Raw genomic sequence first — 17,329 nt, forward strand, 5'->3', positions numbered from 1 at the left:
AAGAAAATCATTCATTATTGATGGAAATTTTCCTTCTGTAATAATTCGGAATTTTTGAAATAAATTAAACAACATCAAATGGATTTTTTTCAAATAAAAATGAAAACTCAAATGAAATTTTTGAAGGAATATTTCATCGATAATAAGTTGATGCGATTAATTACTACAAAAATTTTAATTGAAAATATTGGTTCGTATCAAATATTTATTTAACATCAAAGATTTACTAACAATTTTTTTCACAAATTATTTTTCATTGTTAAAATTCGTTGATAATCCATGAAAAATACTTCTGAAATCCATAAAACTTGTTCCGATAATCCGATTAATTATAATAATAACTACACTTTGAAATGATCTATGTTTCCTATACTATACTCTAACTTAAATAATTGCAATAACAATAAGAAATAAAAATTCCCCCTGTATCTAGCTTCATACTTGTATCACTATGCCCACCCAGTCCTTTATTCCTGAAATTCACATAGAGATTGTTGAGAAGGTGCTTCACATCCAATGCCTTGCTCAAATGAATGTATCTCTTTCACATTGATATGCCTTAGGTGGCTGCCCACATGCCAGCCTGATTTTGGACCCCATATAGCAGCTACCCCAGATCACAACAAGCAATGATTCTCTCAACACAGTAAGGCTCCATACTCACATCTCATAAAGCTATATATATATTTACTTAAATTTTAATCGATTAAATGTCTTTTTAAATTAAATTCACTCTCATTATATATACGAAATAATTAATTTTGATATTCCAATTCAAAAAGGTTTATTTTATATATATAATATCATTTAATTATAAAAGGTCACTTTATAAATTTATAAATTATTTAAAATAAATATTTACTTTTAAAATTTTTATTAATAATATATAAAATTTAAACAGAAATAATATTCCAAATATAAACTCAATTCAAAATATGTACGCCTCCAATCCAATGTCTGCGTCAAACCAAAAGAACTCAACAATTTTGCTTCTCAAGTTTGAAGTTTGTACAAAGGGCATATATTTCTTTGAAAAAGATGTTTGGGACCTAAATTATCTAAATGCCTGCCTGCATGTTACCTTCACCGGATGGTCTTTTAGCAGCAAAGCCATCCCACAAATTACAGCAACAAAGAGAAATTGCAAAAAAGAATAAAACTTGATAAAAATTACAGCACCTATTAACTTAATTAGATTATGTAATAATTAATTTGTTCTTATTATACATCGGTCAATTAAATATCTAAAATGTTAACTTTAAATAATAGTGTTAGAATATAAAAACTTGAACAATAAAATGACTTGAAGACATGTTCTGTTAGTATGCAAAAGAGTTGCAAAGGATGAATTTAGAGAATATAATGAAACTTAATGACTGATTGCATCTTGTAATTAAGACCTCCAAGACAAAATTCATAGCCAAACGTGATACGACAACCACCATGAAAAGGCATGCACGAGGCCACATTACTTCCTCAAACGCTGGAACTTTTCGTAGAATCGATGGATGATGCCATGCTATGACCTACCATGCTTGTTCTTTTCCTTCTGTTACCCCCATACATTATCATGTCATTATCCTCTGCCAAACCACAAATTATATAAACTGGTTCACTGTTTGGAAAAAGGGCTTCATATTTCAAGGAGAAATTTTATATTTCAAGGTTCTGAAATGGAGAAAACAGTAAGAAAAATAATTAAACATAAAGCTAGTCAATCGATCTCAAATGAAAAGTACCCAAACATATAATTTAATAGCCAATGCATAATTTTTCTACTTAAAAAACAGAGTTCGAATCTTTAAAAAATATTGATCTCAAATGAAAATCATGCATGCCCCATAGTTATTTTACCATAAGAGGGCCATGATTTGATTGAGATAATAATTACATCCTTGCTATTAATTAATTACCACTTATTTAATTTTAGCAACAATTCCATTATTATGACAGAGATGAGATATTAACTTCCATTAATGACTGGCGACAAAACGTTAAAGGAGCCGTGTAGTCCAATATGAACAACCCAACTTGGCTTATCTTTATCAATGCAAAGAACTTCAAGAAAGCTTCTCTAAACCATTAAACACATTTCTGTTTCTGTTGCAAAACCAGAATATCCTTACCTCCATGGAACCTTGTTCCACGAGAAAGCTTCCCTTCTCTCTGCCTGTAGACTCTGATAACAAAGCAACTGAATTCCACCCACTGTCCTCCTCACCACCTCACATGCGTGCCTTTCACCTAGCATGGCTCTCTCTTTTCGCTTGTTTCCTTTCCACCTTTTCCATCCCTCCCCTTATACCAGTTATCCGCAATGACCTTAACCTCTCCGCCACTGACGTAGGCACTGCCGGCATAGCTGCTTTCGTTGGCTCAATCTTCTCTCGCCTTGCCATGGGACCTGTATGCGACCTTGTTGGCCCACGTATCGCCTCCGCCTCACTCTCTCTCATCACCGCACCGGTTGTTTTAGCCACGGCTTTCGTCTCGTCGCCAACTTCTTTCATTCTCATTCGGTTTCTTATAGGGTTTTGTTTGGCTAACTTTGTTGCTAACCAGTTCTGGATGAGCTCAATGTTTTCTAGCTCTGTCGTTGGCCTTGCTAACGGAGTATCAGCTGGGTGGGCTAACATGGGAGCTGGGGTGGCTCAGTTAGTCATGCCGTTGATATATTCCCTAGTAAAATCCTTTAACGTACCAGAAAATACTGCATGGCGTGTCATTTTTGTTGTTCCTGCTGCTTTCCAGGCTCTAACAGCAATATTGGTCCTGGTTTACGGCCAAGACCTGCCTTGTGGGAACTATAGAGATTCCGGGGAGGCTTCCAACAAGCCAAAGGACAACTTCTTTAAAGTTCTCTTTCATGGCTTGTTGAACTATAGAGGGTGGATACTAGGTTTGACATATGGTTATTGTTTTGGGGTGGAGATCACAATGGATAATGTTATAGATCAGTACTTTTACTATAGATTCGGAGTGAATCTAGAGGTTGCGGGTACGATTGCAGCTTGTTTTGCTTTGACAAACAGCTTTGCAAGGCCAACGGGTGGGGTGCTTTCTGATCGGTTGGCTAAGACGTTCGGAATCAGAGGCAGGCTATGGGGCTTGTGGGTGGTGCAGACGGTGGCTGGCTTGCTGTGTGTATTGCTGGGGCGACTCAACTCCCTGGGGGCTTCTGTTGCTGTGATGTGTGCCTTCTCTGTGTTTGTTCAAGCATCTTCTGGCCTCACGTTTGGGATTGTCCCTTTCGTTTCCAAAAGGTATGATCTAGTACACTTTGTTTGCTATGATGACTTTTCACAATTTTCTATTGCCTACAGACCATCAATATTTTAGCGAGTGCCGTCACCAACTGAAACACCATTGTCTTTAAACTGTTCTAACAAACAAACATGTTGAAGAAAAAAAGTAATATATTTTAGCATTTATTGTTGATGTAAAGACAACAGTTAACAGTAATTGGGATATTACAATTCAATGGTTGAAGGTCACTGGGAGTGATATCAGGGATGACAGGAAGTGGAGGGGCGCTGGGGGCTATTGTGACACAGATGCTGTTATTCTCAGGGAGTACATTCTCGACACAAACAAGCATTTCTCTCATGGGCCTTATGATGATAGTATGCACCCTTCCAGTCACCTTAATACACTTTCGTCGAGGGGGAGGCATTTTTTGTGGTCCATATTCCTTCAGTGAAAATTCAGCTGATGAAGATTATCGCCTGCTCGTATAAGATGAAGAGGGGAAGACATATAAATAATATTTATTAAAGTTGGTTTCAGATGAAAGAGATCAGAAATTGAAAAAATGAGACAAATCGTGTGCTGATACAAACTGGTGACAATATTTAGTAGAAGCTTGTTAGAATGTTTAGAAAAAATTGTGAGAAATAACTCTCTTCAAAAGCTTAATTTAAAAATATTTTTCATTATAATTTTAATTATTTTTAGTCAATTTTTAATATAACTTGACAACAATACCCTTTAAACAATTTTAGATAAATTAAAACGATTTCGATTTTCTCTATTCCGCCATTCAAATAAAAATTTTAAAATTAAATCCTGATTTCTCTATCTTGTCAAATACTGTCCATCTCGCAATCCTAAAGAACAGAAATGAGATCAACGTATATGTTTTAGGTTCTTAGATTTATTAGTTTATACATAGAACCTCAAAGTTGAAAGTTATAACTTTGATAACTTAAGCCTGACTGCGAGCAAGCAAATTAATTAATTATTTATTAGGTATTGTATTACTAGTTTTTAGGCATTGTGTTACTAAGTTTTAAGCACTACGATATTGATTTTAAGTATTGCGTGACTTAATTATTATTTTTTTTTATAATTGAGAGAGAGGGATTTGAACCCTACTCTATAGATAGGAGATAATGCATCAACCAATGAGCCAAATACTTAGGTGCAAATTGATTTTAGAAATTACGTTATTGATTTTAAACATTACATAACTGGTTTTAGGCATTGAGTTACTAATTTTTAGGCAATGCATAAGTCACACAATGTCTAGAAACTAGTCACGTAATGTTTTACTAACTAATCACGCAATGTCATATCAACCAGTCACGCAATACCTAAAAATTAGTAACATAATGTCTAAATACTAGTCACACAATGTCCAAAAATCGGTTATGGAATGCCTAAAAACCACCAAAACTACTTAATTTCATTTAACAAAATCAATAACTTCAAACAATACATCATATTCCACTTACCAACGTAATCAACGAATATACCTACTTGCCGTAGAATGCTTAAAATGCTCAAAAAAAAATTTTTATATATCAAAAGTCACTCCAAAATACTTCAAAATACTTAAAACGTTCAAATATTTTTTCTTTTAATCAAAAACCACTCCAAAATGCTTAAAAGTTTTCCTTTCTGGTAATGAATACTTCAGAGATGAATGGTATTATGAGAAACGCTCAAAAGATATGAGTCGGTTTGAGGCGCGGACCTACACATATGGGTCGATTTCATTAAGAGTAATTTTGTCCAAAATTAATTTCTATTGGTTAAAAACAGTTAAAATTATAAAGATTTTATTTTCAAAAACACCTTATGTAAAAGGAATATTTTTGAAAAAAACTCAAATGTTTATTATCTATAATGTAAATGATCCATACCCCCAGGAAAGTAATGATTGGGTTTATCAAGTCTCAATCTTGTATTTATAGAGGAAAAAGAAAACATTGAAGCAGAAAATACTGCATGGAACTATAATATTTTTTTTTTTTGAAAGTTGCAAGGAACTATATATTGAAGTGCCATCTAGTCTGGTTCACAGCCATTAAGTACAAATAGGAACATTTGTACAAGAGTAATAGGATTTCCTCATCGAATTAGAGGTAATGGCTAATGCAAAGGAATATTATGGGTCAATCCTCCAGATAAGGTTGTGCGTTTCCATTTTTGCACCTAGAGACCATTAAATGCAATCTTTTTGTTTCATATTGCAGTGCAAACAACGCATATGTTAAAAAATAAAAGCATGGAAAGGGAGAAATTAACAATGTAAAGGACAAAGGGTTCTTCAAATAGATTGTAAGCAAAGAACACAGGTAAAAGAATGCCTTTTAATAAACAATAGTGCTTGAAGCTAAACATTAGGAATCCTACCTTAAATAGTGGCTACTTTGAGTTGAACTTCAATTTACCTTGTTATCTCTGTGGTGAACTAGAGCACTGCTCCTGATCAAGGAAATATATACCCAGTGATGATGGCAACGTCCACCAACCACCAAGAATCCCAATTACACGTAACTTCTGGTCCCCAATTTCAACTTTAGCAATGCAGAGAAGCTTATAATCTTGGACTTCAACGTTGCTGGCATGCAGTGACTGCATGGTAAAGTAGTTGTCATTTAATACAAGCAGCTTAAAAGCAAATCCAGCATATTACACCATGAATAGATTCTAGACTAGACACTCATTGCAGTGATTATTCCTGTTATCAGATGACAAATAATTTTCTTTCCATAAAATTCCATTGTTCACATGCCGATAGGAGTTGGAGAGAAATGTTATCCTTGTCAGAATAAGTCAATAAAGCCCAGCCAAGAAGTAAAACTACAAGCAGAATGGTAGTTGGTGAGGCAACTTTAGTTTTCGCTCGCTATTGATGATAATTGGCAAAAAATTCCATGCCGATGACAGACAATTTATTGAAACTAAATGGGAAAATATCAGATTAAAACAAGAATCTTTAATTAAACCTCAAACAATTGTTCTTTAACAAGCATTAAAAGAAATAAAGCAATAAGAATAAGAGCATACCTTATATATGTAAAAATGAGGTTTGTGGTGCATATATCCGTGACATAACTGCAAAATCAAAACTGCAGTCAAAAGGTTGTAATGCATGAGGCACTTTATCAGATTGCAACTTAGAAGGTGAATTCCAACCCAATTCTATAACTAGAAAAGGACTAGAGCAATCATATCAGAGTTCTGATACAATAACAGGGCAATGAAACTCAAGTCGCAGCAATCATCATCTCTAATAAGAAGGCACCCCTGCTTTTCACCTCCCAGTTCAACAAGAAGACCTACTACCTTAGGCATCAAGCAAAGTTGTAAAGTGCTGGGTTGGGGTGGGCTTTCCTTGCAAAAAGGGATTATAGCATCATCCACTCAACTACTCAATTTGGAGTCATGCCTGATTCATTGGCCACAATGTTAACCCTATTGGTCTTTATTGCTCTTCAATCAATCGCTAATACTATCATCCTCGTAGTTGTACCAACTCATTTAAAAAATGAAGGCGATCTGGACTGCTGGTGATGATGATCATCACACATATTTATCAACATATAGCAAAGTTGTATTAGTTATAATTTTCACTTTCACATATGCTCAAAATAAGTATATAAAGCATTTATAAATCTGACATCCATCTTCAGCCTATGGAGCCAGACACGCTGACACCAGGATGCAGATTGTATTACAATCATTCCCAGCAGTATGCTCACAATGCAATACTCTTCAAGCTTAATAAATTAAATCTCCTCATTAGGCTTACTGCTAACATTTAAGTGCTAGATCCAAGCAACTAAGTCAAAGAAAGGATTTTCTAACCCTTTCAACAAAAAGATAAATTGATGAAGGGCTTGGTTTGGTGCTGAGGAGAAAAAGAAGGACTCTAATTGCAACTGCGGAGGGATTATCCCAGTTCACCAAGATAGTAAATACGAAAAAAACAGGCAGCCATAATTTTTTCATTAACATCCAGAGTTTGTGACGATCATCTTCTCCTTCTGAAGCATCAAATGACTCTATATGATAATCATCTACCAAAATGTCGAGACCTACATTGTTGAAATTAAAAACATGCAGGCCAGTAAGAACAAGTATCAAAGGACAAGGAACAAGTATGTGTAACTAAAAGTAATAGTTTGCAATCATGGTAGTTGGTACTATACCAGACAATTGACTTACCATCCATCGCATATGTAAAACGTGGCCAACAGTAGACAACTCCAAATACAACTGATACACCAAAAATGCTTCTGGCATTTCTACTTCCTGGAACAATTCCAACATCAAGAAGGATTCTCAACAATAAGGACCAAATTTCATCATGAGCAAACAAAAAACCAACTATTACAATGATAACCAATGCCTCAATCAAAAAGAAAATAATAATCAGCCTTCAAATTAACTTAAACTGCAGCTTTAGGAAGATTGCTACTTCAAAGAAAACCTGACAGGATTGCTACATAAGAAAAATAGCATGCACTAGCAATTTGTGAATAGAAACACCTACTACTAGAAGCAATTTGATCATACTAATGAGTGCAAAAATGGCTACTTCCATGAGATCTATGGCAATGGCTTCAAATCATGAGATTCAAATTCTCTGAGGTGACTCATCAACCTTGTTCATTGTAGGCGAAAATTCAGTGCCAAAACTCAGAAAACAGTTCCTTCAAGTCATAAACATTGGCATGGAACAATTTTTAATCTACAAACCAGTTCAACAATTACAAATAACATAACTTCAGAGAGAAAATAATCCAGAAACAATGAAATTCATATAAACAAAAAAAAGGGTATTCGTAAAACCAATAATCAATAAAAGCTGCAAGTTTAGTAAAATGGGTAACAGTCAAATTTCGCTAAAATTCAATCAAAAAAGCAAAATTTACATGAACAGGCAACTACAACAGCAAAGAAAAATCATGTAAAAACGAAACAAAACAAAACTTTCCTGGTAAGCAAAAATCTTGAACATATTTTCTGTGTATATTTAGTTTATACTCAAACTTTGAGACCCTGTTTTGTAGTGTAGGTTCCATACTCTCTGCCCATGTTCTCAAAGGTCCAAATTTTCCATGAACTGCAAGGGAAAAAAAACAGTGATAAATTAAAAAAATTAAAAATATATAAAAAGAAATGAGAATTTTGTTAGATAAAACTTACATAGTTGCCGGGATTGAGAAATTGATTGTCTAATCGGAAGCAGAAATTTGGCTGTCCATGCCATCTTTTTCCACCGCTGCAATTGCCTCTGCTTAGGCGCCGCTCTATAGTTAATAACGAGTAATGACAGTACATAAAAAACGACGTCGTATTTTCTCCTTCCAGCTGACAAGGCATCTTTCACTCCTATTGTCCCTAATTGCTGACGTGTGAAGTTGGGATTGGTTGTTGGGTTAAAAAGTGAAAGCCGTTGAATAAATATCCACTAAAATATCTATATATAGAAGTAAAACACACCTGAAAAGGACAATAAAATCAATAATGATAAGCTGTGGAGTTCCAATTTACCAATTCTCAGTCCCAAAATCTTCTCATATTTATGGCAAGTTCAACCCAAACAAGTCTAATTCAAGGTAATTCCATGCAAATCTTTCAAATCTTTTGTAAACTTGCGGAAAGTTATATGATTGTTTTTCTTTGTCAAGGTGGGGGAAGAAATGGACTGAGATTAGATGTTGCAACCAAAGGGTAGGAGAGAAGGCTAGAGCAAAGAAGAATTATTATGAGTTGCTAGGAGTTTCTGCCGATTCTAATCCCCAAGAAATAAAAGAGGCTTACAGGAGGCTGCAGAAGAAGTATCACCCTGATATTGCTGGCCAAGAGGTCCAAACTTTTGCTTACTATCTCTTTGATCTAAGTGTTTTCCTCCTCCTGATTGGAAATGCTAGATTAAGGTTGACAGAAGTTCTATGGTCTATTTCTTATGTTAATGGTTTGGATTTTAATGGAGTTAACTTGTATTGTGATGGGTTTCTTTTGTTTAGGGTCATGAGTATACTCTAATGCTGAACGAGGCTTATCAAGTGCTGATAAAAGATCATCTGAGGAGAAATTACGATGCTTCCATTGGTCCAATCAAAGTACAATTTGGAAACACTGTATCTGGTTATAGCTCTTGGAAAGGGCCGTTGAGACCCCAAGCTTTATTTGTTGATGGAAACGCATGCATAGGTTGTTCTTTTACCCCGTTTCAAGTCACTTATATTGCATGCTATGGTCTAAATTCCAGCCTCTATTGCCATGCAGATGGATTATCTAGGTAATGGATGAATGTGTTGCTATACAAATTGGTTTGTTGGCAGGTTGCAGAGAATGTGTCCACCATGCAAGCAACACATTTGTAATGGATGAAGCTCTTGGATGTGCACGAGTTAGAGTTCAATATGGAGACGATGATCAGAAAATCGATGTAAACAATATGTTGAGTTAGAATCTGTGTTCTGCATCATAGCATCAGTTTGTTTTAACTGCTTATAGGGATGCTTGGAAAATTTTGCAGGTTTCAGTTGATTCATGCCCGGTGAACTGCATCCATTGGGTGGATAGAGAAGAGCTGGCAGTGCTTGAATTCTTGATTCAACCTCAGCCGAAGGAAGGGTATGGCGTATATGGAGGAGGTTGGGAAAGACCTGCAAATGTATTTGTGGCAGCTAAGGCTTTCAGCAAGCAGTTAAAACAACAGGCTGAGGCTGAAGGACAACAAAGAAATGGTATGACTTTAACCTCTACATTAATGAATTCACTATTTTCTATTGTTTATGATATTTGTTTAAGTGAAGTGATTCTTGACTGCTGCAGGGAGAGTGGCAGTTGATGAAGAGACCCCTGCTCAAGCAGAGGCTCGAGCCAATGCTAGCATGAAAATAAGGATGGAAAGGTTCAGCAGAATTTGGAATAACTTAAAATCATTTTTTGGCTCACATATATGAGATTGGAAGTGACATATGCAAGACAGCAAAAGAACATCTTCAATCTTATTATCCCCTAGAGCAAAAAGATGTCACTCAAATGTAAATAACTGGAGCATGATATAGATACAGAGATAGGACCAAAGACAGATCTGCTTCATCGTTGTTACCTCTATTTTGCATATATGAACTGCATACGTGGTAAATGGAGGACTGTGTATACTGCCTTAGTTCTAACATCTCTCTTTCAATCTGTAGTATGCTGTTCTCTTTCTTTTCTAGTTTCAGAAGCTGTCATCAATGTGGCCACATGATCTTAATCTAGAGTTCTTTATACGGAATAAAACATTACACAGGATATTAGTGAAACTATGTTCTTTCAAATAGCAGGTCAATAGAAACAATACATCATTATGATGGTGAAGTCAGCTATGAAAAGTGAAAAGGATGTGAACTTTTATACCAACAAATAACTTAATCTGTATTGCACATAAGATTTTACAAATCATGTTTGGTTGGTTGCCTGGAAAGGAAGAGTGGCATAAATTATAGACAGAACATCCAGAAAGATGGGAAAAGAATAAAATTACAATGCAACAATTTGCATTAACCTGTAACTCCTATGCTAAGATCTCCACTTTCACCAAAATGGGAACCCTCCCAATATTCAATCCCAAAAACTTAATTTTTACTTCCATGAGTCAATAGAGCTTGCACTTGCTTGTTCCGGCACATGCTGCACACTCATCTGCATCTCCTGCTACATGGCTCAAGCAGTGTTTGATCCTATCATTCACAACATCCTGCAATATAGAACAAAATTTAAAGAAGAAGATACTTCACAGTCAGGTAAAAGTAACATAACATGAGAGTGAAACTATTCATGACAATGATAGTAGATCAAGAAAAATCGAAAAACAAGACAAGCAAAAAAAGAGCAATTCACTTTTGATGTTTGAGCAATAACAAAGAAAGTTTCACAAAAGTCCTGTACTTAATAATATATTACAGACTCCTTTGTCTCAAAATCTTATTACACAAGCTAAAGGCAAAACTAACGACCATTTTGAAACGTAGCAGGAGGAAAATATACAAAACTCATACAGAGTCTATGGCAACCAATGCAAAAAATAAGAGAGTTCATACCACAAGCAGCTCGTGCAGGCCCAGTGGTGCAGTTACCATATATGATACACCAGGGTGCTCTTTTGCAGCATCAGCAGTTAACAATGGGATATCCTGCAAAACAACATGGTATCATACAGCAAAATGGTATTAACCAAACCTCTTTAAATGCTACATTTGTTCTTTGTCAAGTTATCAGATGCAAATATAATGAACTACCTGGTACCAATGCCTTCCAGGGAAGAGAAAGAATGGGCTTACAATCACGCGATTTGCCCCACTCTGAACACACAAACCAAATGCATCTCTTATCGATGGCTCTGCCAACTCCTAGTTACATGTAACTGAAAATGTAAGAATTCAGTGCCCCATATATGCTATAGCATCTTAATAAGCATAAAAGACATGACATCTACTTCAAAACACCGAATACAAAAACACATCAAATTGCCTTCTAACAGAACACATTCAAACTGGGAATTCCTCTAGCATTCACGGTTAAAAAGCAGTAACTCTTTTTCACTGAAGAGAAAGAATTTACTACAACGAAAGATAAAGGTCCAGTAAAAAAAGAAAAATGATTTACCATATGAGCTGGCTCAACGATTGGGTACCCGGTTTTGTCTCTAAACATAGCTACAAACTCATCTGGAACTCATTAAAAATGAAAAATAATTAGCAAAAAGAGATACAATTACCAGTTTAACCAAAAATTAAGAGTGTATGAAGCTTACTTAACATAAGATTCGATTCTCTACGGCGCGAGCCATGGTCCACGATGATGACTCCATCCTTTGCACCAACCCCATTCGGGAACTGTTTGTATCCGCCATTCTCGAAGCTCAAACTAGACCTTGCTGAGAAATTTCTGCTTTTTGGAGGGACCCTTTGAAAATCCGAGGATTTGAGGGGTCTCCATGCTGATTTTCTTACAGGTTCATTAACAGAAGAGCTGCAATTTGAAGGACTTAATTGAAAAAACGAAAGAGTATAATTTTTAAAGAAATGAAAGAAATATCAATTACAGCTTTTTTTACCTTTTAAGGGTGAGAGTTTGAGGGATAGATAACAACTCTATCGACATGGTTGCAGCCAAGCCAGCTTTCGAGGACGTAGTGAAAATGCTTTGAATATGAAGAAGAAGGAATAAACGACCCCGTATCGGAGATGAATTCTTTATTTAATTTTCTAAGTCTCCCATTTTTATTTGTTGATATGGGCCACAAGAAAACTCCAGCCCAACTCTTGGTTGCTCTTTAAGTTAGGGATAATTGAGTAATTATCTAATCTAATGAGGAGATTTGAGGGTTGTGGGTTGGGTTTTTAATTTTTTTAATTATTTATTTTTTAGTCCAACTGTACAACGAGATCGTTTTTGCTCTTGTTAGTTAAAATTTTGAAAAAAAAAAAAGAAAGAGAGCAAATGAGAAAAAGAAAGGGGATGTAAGAAAATTAAAATAAAGGTTTTAGAGAATAAAAATTTAGGAAATTTTTAAAAAATTATGTTTATATTAAATAGAGAGTTGACAGTAAATATGAAACTTTTTAATACTTTTTAAAAAAAGATTTTATTTAATATAATAATTTTAAAGTATAATATCTAAAAAATCCTTAAATTATTTAAAAAAATTCAAATAAGTTTTTAATTTTTTATTGTATTCAATTAAACTTTTATATTTTTATTTTGAGTCAAATAAACTTTTATAACTAATTATTGACTTATTCAAAATTTTATTTTTTATTTTATGTCACATAGCATGCTGACATGTTATAATGGATGATGACGTGACATGTTGATATGGTATGATGACATAATCAAATGATATTTTTTACCTTTCATATCAACGCCATATAGACCTAAAATAGTAAGTGACATTTTAACCAGTGATAATTAGTCAACCATTAATCATAAGAGCTTATTTGTTTCAAATTAGAAGCATAGAGATTTAATTGAATGTAATAAAAGAATAAAAATTTATTTTAAATTTCTTATATAATTTAAGAACTTTTTTGAACATTGTATCTAATTTTAAAGAATAGTCGAAGGCTTTTCTTTTTCATTACCATCATCGTTTACTTAGAAATGACTGATAGGGTAACCTTGAATGTTACGGATTCTACATCAATAAGAGATAAGGTAGGTTTTAAGCATATAAATATGGGTCTTCCACTACTTATCAAGAGTGTCTTTTGGATTGGAAATGTGAGCTCAAGATTTATAGGTTTACTTAAACTATTTTCAGAGTTTAAGACTACATGAGGTTGGGTTTAAGTATTGACTTGTAACATTTGGTATCAAAGTAGATCCAGATCTTCACTAATGGGGGACCCCATGAGAGATACAAAGATCGAGGTACATAATAAAAGACATCATCGAAATCTATATAAAAAAATAAATTATAATATTGTAAAATATTTTTAACAGAGTAATAAAATTAAATAATAAAATTATCTTTAACAACATTGCAGAGTGCAATACAATCTTACATTACAGTGGTTTATTATAAAATAAACAATACAATATAATTTAATTAAACACATTAAAGAAAATGTGTTCCCACCTCCCTCGTCCCAAACACTATCTAAGAGCATACATATATCTTAACAAGACTATATATAAGTCCATCATTTCTTTCTTTTTCTTTGTTCTCCATCTTGCTATGTTTGCAAATGAATACTAAAGTTATGTCAATAGATATATTTAAATTCCCTTAAATTGTTATTTTATTAGTTAATATTTTTTATTTTAGAAAATAAAAAATGAAGAGTACATTTAAATATAAGAAAACTTATTTTTTTAAAATTGAGCTTTTATGAATAACGATTGCATATTTTAATTTGATAAAAAAATTATAGTATATAATTAGATTCAGTAATTGACATGTATATATTTTTTCTCAAGTAAATAATTGGATTCAAATTTTTTTAACTTTTAATGTAAAGAAAAGATAATTACATTTTAATTACTATTTTAATATTTATTAAATATGACTTGATATTTAATAATAACTGTTAAAAAACCAAAAGAAAAAAAAAGAAGAGAAAGTAATAACCATATAGAAGAGGCTTTCCACAATATTGTCAAGTGTCAAGTAAGGAAGGCCCAAAAGATTCAATAATTAATATATATATATATATAAGTAAATAGTTTGATTCAAATTTTTTTAACTTTTATTGTAAAAAAAATTATAATTATATTTCAATTGCTATTTTAATATTTATTAAATATGACTTGATATTTAACAATAATTGTTGAAATACTTAAAAAAAAGAAAAAATAATAACCATATGAAAGGAAGGAAGCCCTTTGTGGCTTTCCTCCTTTGTTGAATTAAAGAGTTACTTTGAGTTGGCCTTACCTGTTTCACTTCTGTTTGGAAGTGGTTACTAATAAAGAGCGTACACAGCTCTTCATTTATCAGTTCAACATGCAAGCTATACTTATGGCATGTGAGTCCCAATAATTGCTTAGGTCAATCATGAAAGAGTCATTAAATTAATTTATTTCCCTTATGGAAAAAGTAAAAAAATAAACATACCGTTGGAATAAAGAAAGCCTTAAAAGAGTTGTACTTATAACTTATGCATCACCTGCAATAAATATATTCTTTATATAAAAATAAATTTTTTATCACCATAAAAATATTTTGATGCAAATGAGTTTCCATTTGATAATAATCGATTAAATTATACGTATTAAAATATTATCCAAATTTTGATTTTGTCAAACTCTTTGATTTTGTCCTCAATGTTATTTGGATCTAAACGCGATGATCTTGCAGTCAATCTTAAACACGAATAAGGATTTGAACCAACTGGAGTTAAAAGAATACATATTATATTTTTTTATATTTTTTAAAGATATTTAAGTAAAAAATGTTAATCAAAACATTTTGATTATATGATAAATGTAATAAGATCATAGTTACTTGTACATAATGACTAATTATACGATGGTTGCTTAAAATTTCCTTTACATATTTCAGATGATTAAGTGGTGAGAAGCTCTAGACTTGTGTGGAGCTAGCGGATCAAACTTAGGAGTTGACTTTGGTATTGAGATATTTATCGATTATTTGATACTTTATGAGATTTAATGATACTTGAGCTTCTATTTGATTTGATTTACTTCTCTTAGAGACTATACCATCCTTTGTATCAGATTCAGGATATCATTTTGAGTTAAGAGAATTTTCAATGAGATTTTATTTAACTAAATTTCTTTCGTAAATATTAGAAGGAAGATTTCATATTATTTTGGGGAATCGCTCTAAAGGAATATGACATTATTTCAAGGTAATATAATCGTATTATGTCTCGATTTTAAGACGTAATAGGTTCATTGTTATTATATAGAAATATTTATCAATTAATTTTTTCTAAGATAAATTTATTAAAGCATTGTTACCTTAATTGATTATATATATATATATGTTGGAGGATTGAGGTGAAACTTATCATTGTGTTTATATCTAAAACACTACAATCCAATACTATTAATTATTGAAACTTTAACATTATAATGATGGAATATAATTATTTTTTGAGGGGTAAGTAATTGACTTTTCTTCCAAACTTAGCAGGAAAACAAAAATTGCCAACAACAAGCAATGATATCTTATTTTATATATGATAATATCTTTTTCATTTTAAGTTAAAAGTTTCAAATTTAAAGCATTAGGGACAGGATAGAGATAATTATGCAAACAGTGATGGATCTAAGATTTTAAATGAGAGATAATTAAAAAGTAATCATACAAAATTATAAATTTATATATTTCAAATTTTATATATATAATAATAATAATAATAATTAAAAATTAAAAAATTCATAGGTGACAGTCATCACCATCTCAACTCCGCCACTGAGTACAAGAGAGTTATTCCACATTATATTACTCAACTCATTGCATTACCAAAGGGACAGAAGGGTGTTGATATTTGGGTAACATAAGGACGAAAATGGAGGTTGGAAGATCACTGTATGGGCATTGATCAAACGATTTTGAGATGGGGAGATGGACAAGCCTTAGGCATTACCCCACTTAGTAGTTGCGTTTCTTTGGGAATAATGAACCACTTTGACCATCGTTACATGGTATAAAATATTATAAGGTCCTCAACAAATAAGTCATTATAATTCTGTAACAACTGGTTAGTTAGCACTTCTCTTTCTCTCACCATACTATTTTTTTATGTTATTTGCTTCTCTCAGCAAATCATCTCAGCATTTCATCAAATTCACCATGAATCCCTCAATTTATTTATTTATTTCTTCTTTTTTATTTCATCATCATTAATTCTCATCATAGCAAAGCATAGCCTTAATGTCATTCTTAATTATTGCTTTTCAACTTTGATTTTAACCTTTAAATCCAACCATATCTAACAACATGAAGAAAGAGAAGATAATAAAGTCATCCCCTAATTCTTTAAATTGTAGAAACAATAACAAAGAAAATAAATATATATTTACGCGCATATATATATATATATATATATCTTAATTTATTATAAAGGGATGAAAATTAAGAAAAAGAAAAAAAATTGGAAATTGATAAAAAAAAAAAACTAGAATGTTGGGAAGCCTTCATTTGATCATTATACCCTTCACTAGAATGTTTTGCAGACCATAAAGATAATAAAAAAAATTGAAGCAATAATTAAGAAATATGATGTCAAATTTGAACATTTAAACTAAAAACAACCATTGTTACTTAAGAGATGAAAATTAAGGATTATTATAAGAAAATTATAAATCAAAGATAAAGTATCTCATAAGTANTTTTCTAAAAAAAAATATATATATATATATATATATATATATATATATATATATATATATATATATGAAACCTTTAGGAGTTTTTCAGAACTATAATATTTTAAAGGAGAACATGTTAAATAAGGAACTTAAGTACCTACAATTCCCTGTTTAATAATTTGTCAATTATTAACATAACTCTTTTACAGTGTCACCAATATAATTAATCATATATGTCATAAATAAATAAATA

The 17,329-nt window shown here is 32.4% G+C and overlaps 4 protein-coding genes across 7 annotated transcripts; 2 read left to right on the forward strand and 2 right to left on the reverse strand.

Annotated features, from left to right (window-relative positions):
- On the reverse strand, positions 1,565-8,535 carry LOC18600809. 4 transcript variants are annotated; one of them, XM_018120158.1, is made up of 7 exons: positions 8,440-8,535; positions 8,224-8,356; positions 7,456-7,538; positions 7,096-7,325; positions 6,295-6,342; positions 5,676-5,859; positions 1,565-1,583 (listed from the first exon to the last, which is right to left on the reverse strand). In XM_018120158.1, exons 1-6 carry the CDS (start codon positions 8,501-8,503, stop codon positions 5,680-5,682), a joined length of 738 nt encoding a protein of 245 aa, XP_017975647.1. In that variant the 5' UTR covers positions 8,504-8,535; the 3' UTR covers positions 1,565-1,583; positions 5,676-5,679. The 4 variants fall into 4 exon arrangements, 3 of the variants coding, with proteins under 3 accessions (XP_017975647.1, XP_007031545.2, XP_007031546.2); XM_007031483.2 differs by lacking the exon at positions 1,565-1,583 and adding an exon at positions 3,399-3,725; XR_001927656.1 differs by lacking the exon at positions 1,565-1,583 and having other exon boundaries at positions 5,525-5,859; positions 6,574-7,325.
- LOC18600808 (high affinity nitrate transporter 2.7) lies at positions 1,764-3,944 on the forward strand. The gene is made up of 2 exons (XM_018120157.1): positions 1,764-3,263; positions 3,491-3,944. The coding sequence occupies exons 1-2, from the start codon at positions 2,131-2,133 to the stop codon at positions 3,735-3,737; spliced, it is 1,380 nt and encodes a 459-aa protein (XP_017975646.1). The 5' UTR covers positions 1,764-2,130; the 3' UTR covers positions 3,738-3,944.
- LOC18600810 lies at positions 8,750-10,556 on the forward strand. Its single transcript, XM_007031485.2, has 6 exons — positions 8,750-8,852; positions 8,925-9,102; positions 9,264-9,450; positions 9,582-9,688; positions 9,779-9,989; positions 10,078-10,556. Exons 1-6 carry the CDS (start codon positions 8,761-8,763, stop codon positions 10,206-10,208), a joined length of 906 nt encoding a protein of 301 aa, XP_007031547.2. The 5' UTR covers positions 8,750-8,760; the 3' UTR covers positions 10,209-10,556.
- On the reverse strand, positions 10,622-12,475 carry LOC18600811 (sirohydrochlorin ferrochelatase, chloroplastic). The gene is made up of 6 exons (XM_007031486.2): positions 12,350-12,475; positions 12,047-12,264; positions 11,899-11,960; positions 11,532-11,642; positions 11,334-11,426; positions 10,622-10,990 (listed from the first exon to the last, which is right to left on the reverse strand). The coding sequence occupies exons 1-6, from the start codon at positions 12,394-12,396 to the stop codon at positions 10,889-10,891; spliced, it is 633 nt and encodes a 210-aa protein (XP_007031548.2). The 5' UTR covers positions 12,397-12,475; the 3' UTR covers positions 10,622-10,888.

This window comes from Theobroma cacao, chromosome 4 (assembly GCF_000208745.1).
Source record: "Theobroma cacao cultivar B97-61/B2 chromosome 4, Criollo_cocoa_genome_V2, whole genome shotgun sequence".
NCBI lineage: Eukaryota > Viridiplantae > Streptophyta > Magnoliopsida > Malvales > Malvaceae > Theobroma > Theobroma cacao.

Bases quoted from the DNA above. Each gene is read 5' to 3' on its own strand.
- LOC18600808 (XM_018120157.1), top strand. From the start codon at position 2,131: ATGGAACCTTGTTCCACGAGAAAGCTTCCCTTCTCTCTGCCTGTAGAC. The intron at 3,264-3,490 runs GTATGATCTAGT...CAATGGTTGAAG, and splicing joins GTCCCTTTCGTTTCCAAAAG to GTCACTGGGAGTGATATCAG.
- LOC18600809 (XM_018120158.1), bottom strand. From the start codon at position 8,503: ATGGCATGGACAGCCAAATTTCTGCTTCCGATTAGACAATCAATTTCT. The intron at 7,539-8,223 runs GTTTTGTTTTGT...TGTTCCAGGAAG, and splicing joins GATTTTTGCTTACCAGGAAA to TAGAAATGCCAGAAGCATTT. The intron at 5,860-6,294 runs GTATGCTCTTAT...TTTACCATGCAG, and splicing joins CTCATTTTTACATATATAAG to TCACTGCATGCCAGCAACGT.
- LOC18600810 (XM_007031485.2), top strand. From the start codon at position 8,761: ATGATAAGCTGTGGAGTTCCAATTTACCAATTCTCAGTCCCAAAATCT. The intron at 9,689-9,778 runs GTAAACAATATG...AAAATTTTGCAG, and splicing joins ACGATGATCAGAAAATCGAT to GTTTCAGTTGATTCATGCCC. The intron at 9,990-10,077 runs GTATGACTTTAA...TGACTGCTGCAG, and splicing joins TGAAGGACAACAAAGAAATG to GGAGAGTGGCAGTTGATGAA.
- LOC18600811 (XM_007031486.2), bottom strand. From the start codon at position 12,396: ATGTCGATAGAGTTGTTATCTATCCCTCAAACTCTCACCCTTAAAAG. The intron at 11,643-11,898 runs GTAAATCATTTT...ACATGTAACTAG, and splicing joins TCGTTGAGCCAGCTCATATG to GAGTTGGCAGAGCCATCGAT. The intron at 10,991-11,333 runs GTATGAACTCTC...TCTATATTGCAG, and splicing joins GCCTGCACGAGCTGCTTGTG to GATGTTGTGAATGATAGGAT.